Source organism: Henckelia pumila, chromosome 3 (genome assembly GCF_033568475.1).
Source record: "Henckelia pumila isolate YLH828 chromosome 3, ASM3356847v2, whole genome shotgun sequence".
Lineage (NCBI taxonomy): Eukaryota > Viridiplantae > Streptophyta > Magnoliopsida > Lamiales > Gesneriaceae > Henckelia > Henckelia pumila.
In genome coordinates, this window is record NC_133122.1 from 8940417 (window position 1) to 8943421 (window position 3005).

A 3005-nucleotide genomic window follows, 5' to 3' on the forward strand; every position below is an offset into this window, starting at 1 on the left:
AAAGCTTATTTGCTAGAGTATTGGTAGAGATGGATTCTTCACTACAAAGGATTTATGAGTACCCTCTTCTCATCCCTAATGGTATTAGGACAAACCTCAGATTTGTTTATGAGACAGAACCTAAATATTGTGCGAATTGTAATTCTCTTGGGCACTCTAATGAGCAATGTCAATGGTTTGTGAACATAAATGAAAAAGAAGCACCCGAGGGGGCTGCCCATAACAAGAATCAAACTGGCAACGAGCAACCAAAGCCTCGAAGCAAATCTAGGGGGCCTGGGCAGCGAGATCGGAGTAGGCCTAGGGATGGAGGCCGTGGGGGAGGGGGATGGCGTGGTGGCCCTTGGGGCAGAGGGCGTGGACGGGGCCCTGCAGAAGGTGGTCGTGGCTTTGCATGTGGTGGCCGTGACCCTACTGGGGAGGCACTAGGCTCTGACCAGGGTGCACTTGAAGGCACGGGTGATAATGGATTAGACATTGATAATAATCAACCCCTTGTGCAAGATGAGGAACATATCAATGATGAGGGCATGGTTTTAGAAATTCCGGGAAGTAATGGGGAAGAAAAGTTTGTAGTGTAAGTCTTTGAAGGTGATGGAGATGAAGAGGGCTTTGAAAAAGTGGTTAGTAAGCAAACAAAAAAGAAACTCAAGTACCTTAAGCGATTGTCGAGACCTAGAAATTCGGGAGGATCAAGCTCTAGCTTAACTGAGTACATTGAGGTGGATTCTAGGAAATGGCTTCCCAACATGACAGCGAAGTCCTTTCTATTAAACCAAGCACAAATTCGGGCTAGGAGACTTAAGGTCGTCTCTCGCCAAACATGAAGATTGCAAGTTGGAACATGAGGGGTTTCAATAAGCCCCTCAAACAAAGGCACGTTCAAGGAGTGTTGAAAAAATACAACTTGAGCGTCCTTGGGATACTTGAAGTAAAGGTTAATGTTAATCTTGTGGATAGAATGATGGATACTAAATTCCCTAGTATGTCTTTTATGCACAACTTTCATATGTGCACGAACAGTCGTATCCTTGTCATGTGGGATAGTAAGGATGTGAGGCTAGATGTTCTTGGTATGTCTGATCAAGTTATTCATGTCTCAGTTGTGTGCCTTCATTCTCAGAGAGTCTTTTTAGCTTCTTTCATCTATGGCAGGAATTCGGTGGTGGCTAGGAGGCCTCTTTGGGATTTTCTGATCAACCATGGGGAGAATATTTCCCTCCCCTGGATCCTGTTAGGGGACTTTAACTGTGTAAGATACCCTCATGAGAAGATGGGTGGCATTCCTATTGCCCCGAGGGATATGGAAGATCTGAGAAATTGTATCAATCGGTTGGAGCTCTCAGATGTGAATCATGTTGGTTGCTACTAAACTTGGTTTAGCCTGGCTGTTTCTTCTAAGCTTGACCGAGTTATGGTCAATCATCATTGGAGTGAATCAAATTTGGATGTATTTGCTGACTTTGTGGAACCGGGTTGCTTTTCTGACCATACTTGTTGTGTGGTTTCCATCTTCAGGGATAGCACTCGTCGTGCTACACCTTTTAAATTCTTCAATATGTGGGCCACCCACCCGGATTTTCTACAGTTATTCAGGACCAACTAGTGGTTCAGTGGGGGGGGGGGGGCACAGCACAATTCCTCCTCAAGAAAAAGCTACATGGGATGAAAAGAGTGCTGAAACAGCTTAATGAGCGCCATTTCAGTCATATCTCTAGTCGAGCAAAGCGTGCGAATGAGGATCTTGCAGAGGCCCAATCTATTGCCCTTAACTCTGGAGTTATAGACAACTCAATTGTGGTTCTTAGGAGAAAAGCAGAGTTCCTTCTTGAAGCGGAGCGCTTGTTTCTCTCCCAAAAGGCCAAATGTGAGTATCTCAAACATAGTGACAGATGCTCCAAATTCTTCCATGGTATGATAAAAAGGAACATCAAGAGAAATAAGATTGTGGCCCTCACTCTTAGAGATGGTTCCACTTCCATGGATCAAAATGAAATAGCGGATGAATTTGTGAATTTCTATCAGGCCTTGTTGGGCTCGAGTTTGGAAAGAGATACCCTGGATACTTCCCTTGTTGCGCCTGGTCCGAAGGTGGAGGAGGCCAGCTCGGAGGGATTAATTAGAGATGTGAGTGTGGAAGAAGTCAAGAGTGCTCTGTTCAACATTGAGGATGACAAAGCTCCTGGCCCAGATGGTTTCGGGGCTGCTTTCTTTAAGAAGGATTGGTCCACTGTTGAAGGTGATGTTATTGCGGCTGTCTTGGAATTCTTTAGGAGTGGTAAGCTACTCAAACAGTGGAACCACGCTTCCATTGCGCTGGTGCCAAAGTCAGACCATGCCACTACAGTCAATGAATTCAGGCTAATATCGTGATGTACAGTGTTCTATAAAATAATTGCCAAGATCCTGACGAATAGATTAGTGGATGTGATTGAGCCTTTGATAAGTCAAGCTCAAGAAGCATTTGTTCTAGGTAGGTCAATTGTGGAAAACATTCACATGGCCCAAGAAATGCTGAAGCATTATGCTAGAAAGAGAGGCTCTCCCCGTTGCATCTTAAAGATAGACCTCAAAAAAGCATATGATACGGTTCACTGGGAATTCCTACGGGATACTTTGCGCTTCCTCAATTTTCCTCCTCGGTTTATTGCTTGGATCATGGAATGTGTGAGCTCTACCTCCTATTCCATCTCACTAGGTGGACAATTGTTTGGATTCTTCAAAGGGGCCAGAGGCCTTCGTCAGGGAGATCCTTTGTCTCCATTCCTCTTTGTTTTGTGCATGGAAATGCTCTCTCGATCCATTCTTCATGCTTATACGATGTCAGATTTCCAGTTTCACCCTAGGTGTGATCACTTTAACATCACCCACTTGGTTTATGCTGATGATTTGCTGATTCTGTCGAAGGGTGATGTCCCAAGTATAAAAATCATCCTGGATTGTGTTAGTAAGTTTGGGAATATGGCTAGCCTCCGTGCTAATGCGATGAAATCCAATCTATTCAT

At 44.5% G+C, this 3005-nt stretch overlaps 1 protein-coding gene across 1 annotated transcript; it reads left to right on the forward strand.

Annotated features, from left to right (window-relative positions):
• Positions 1-823: 823 nt before the first annotated feature.
• On the forward strand, positions 824-1372 carry LOC140888061 (uncharacterized). The gene has a single exon (XM_073295736.1). The coding sequence runs from the start codon at positions 824-826 to the stop codon at positions 1370-1372; it is 549 nt and encodes a 182-aa protein (XP_073151837.1).
• The last annotated feature ends 1633 nt before the right edge of the window (positions 1373-3005 follow it).

What these genes read in the sequence shown, in the direction of transcription:
- LOC140888061 (XM_073295736.1), top strand. Translation starts at nt 824, where the DNA reads ATGAAGATTGCAAGTTGGAACATGAGGGGTTTCAATAAGCCCCTCAAA.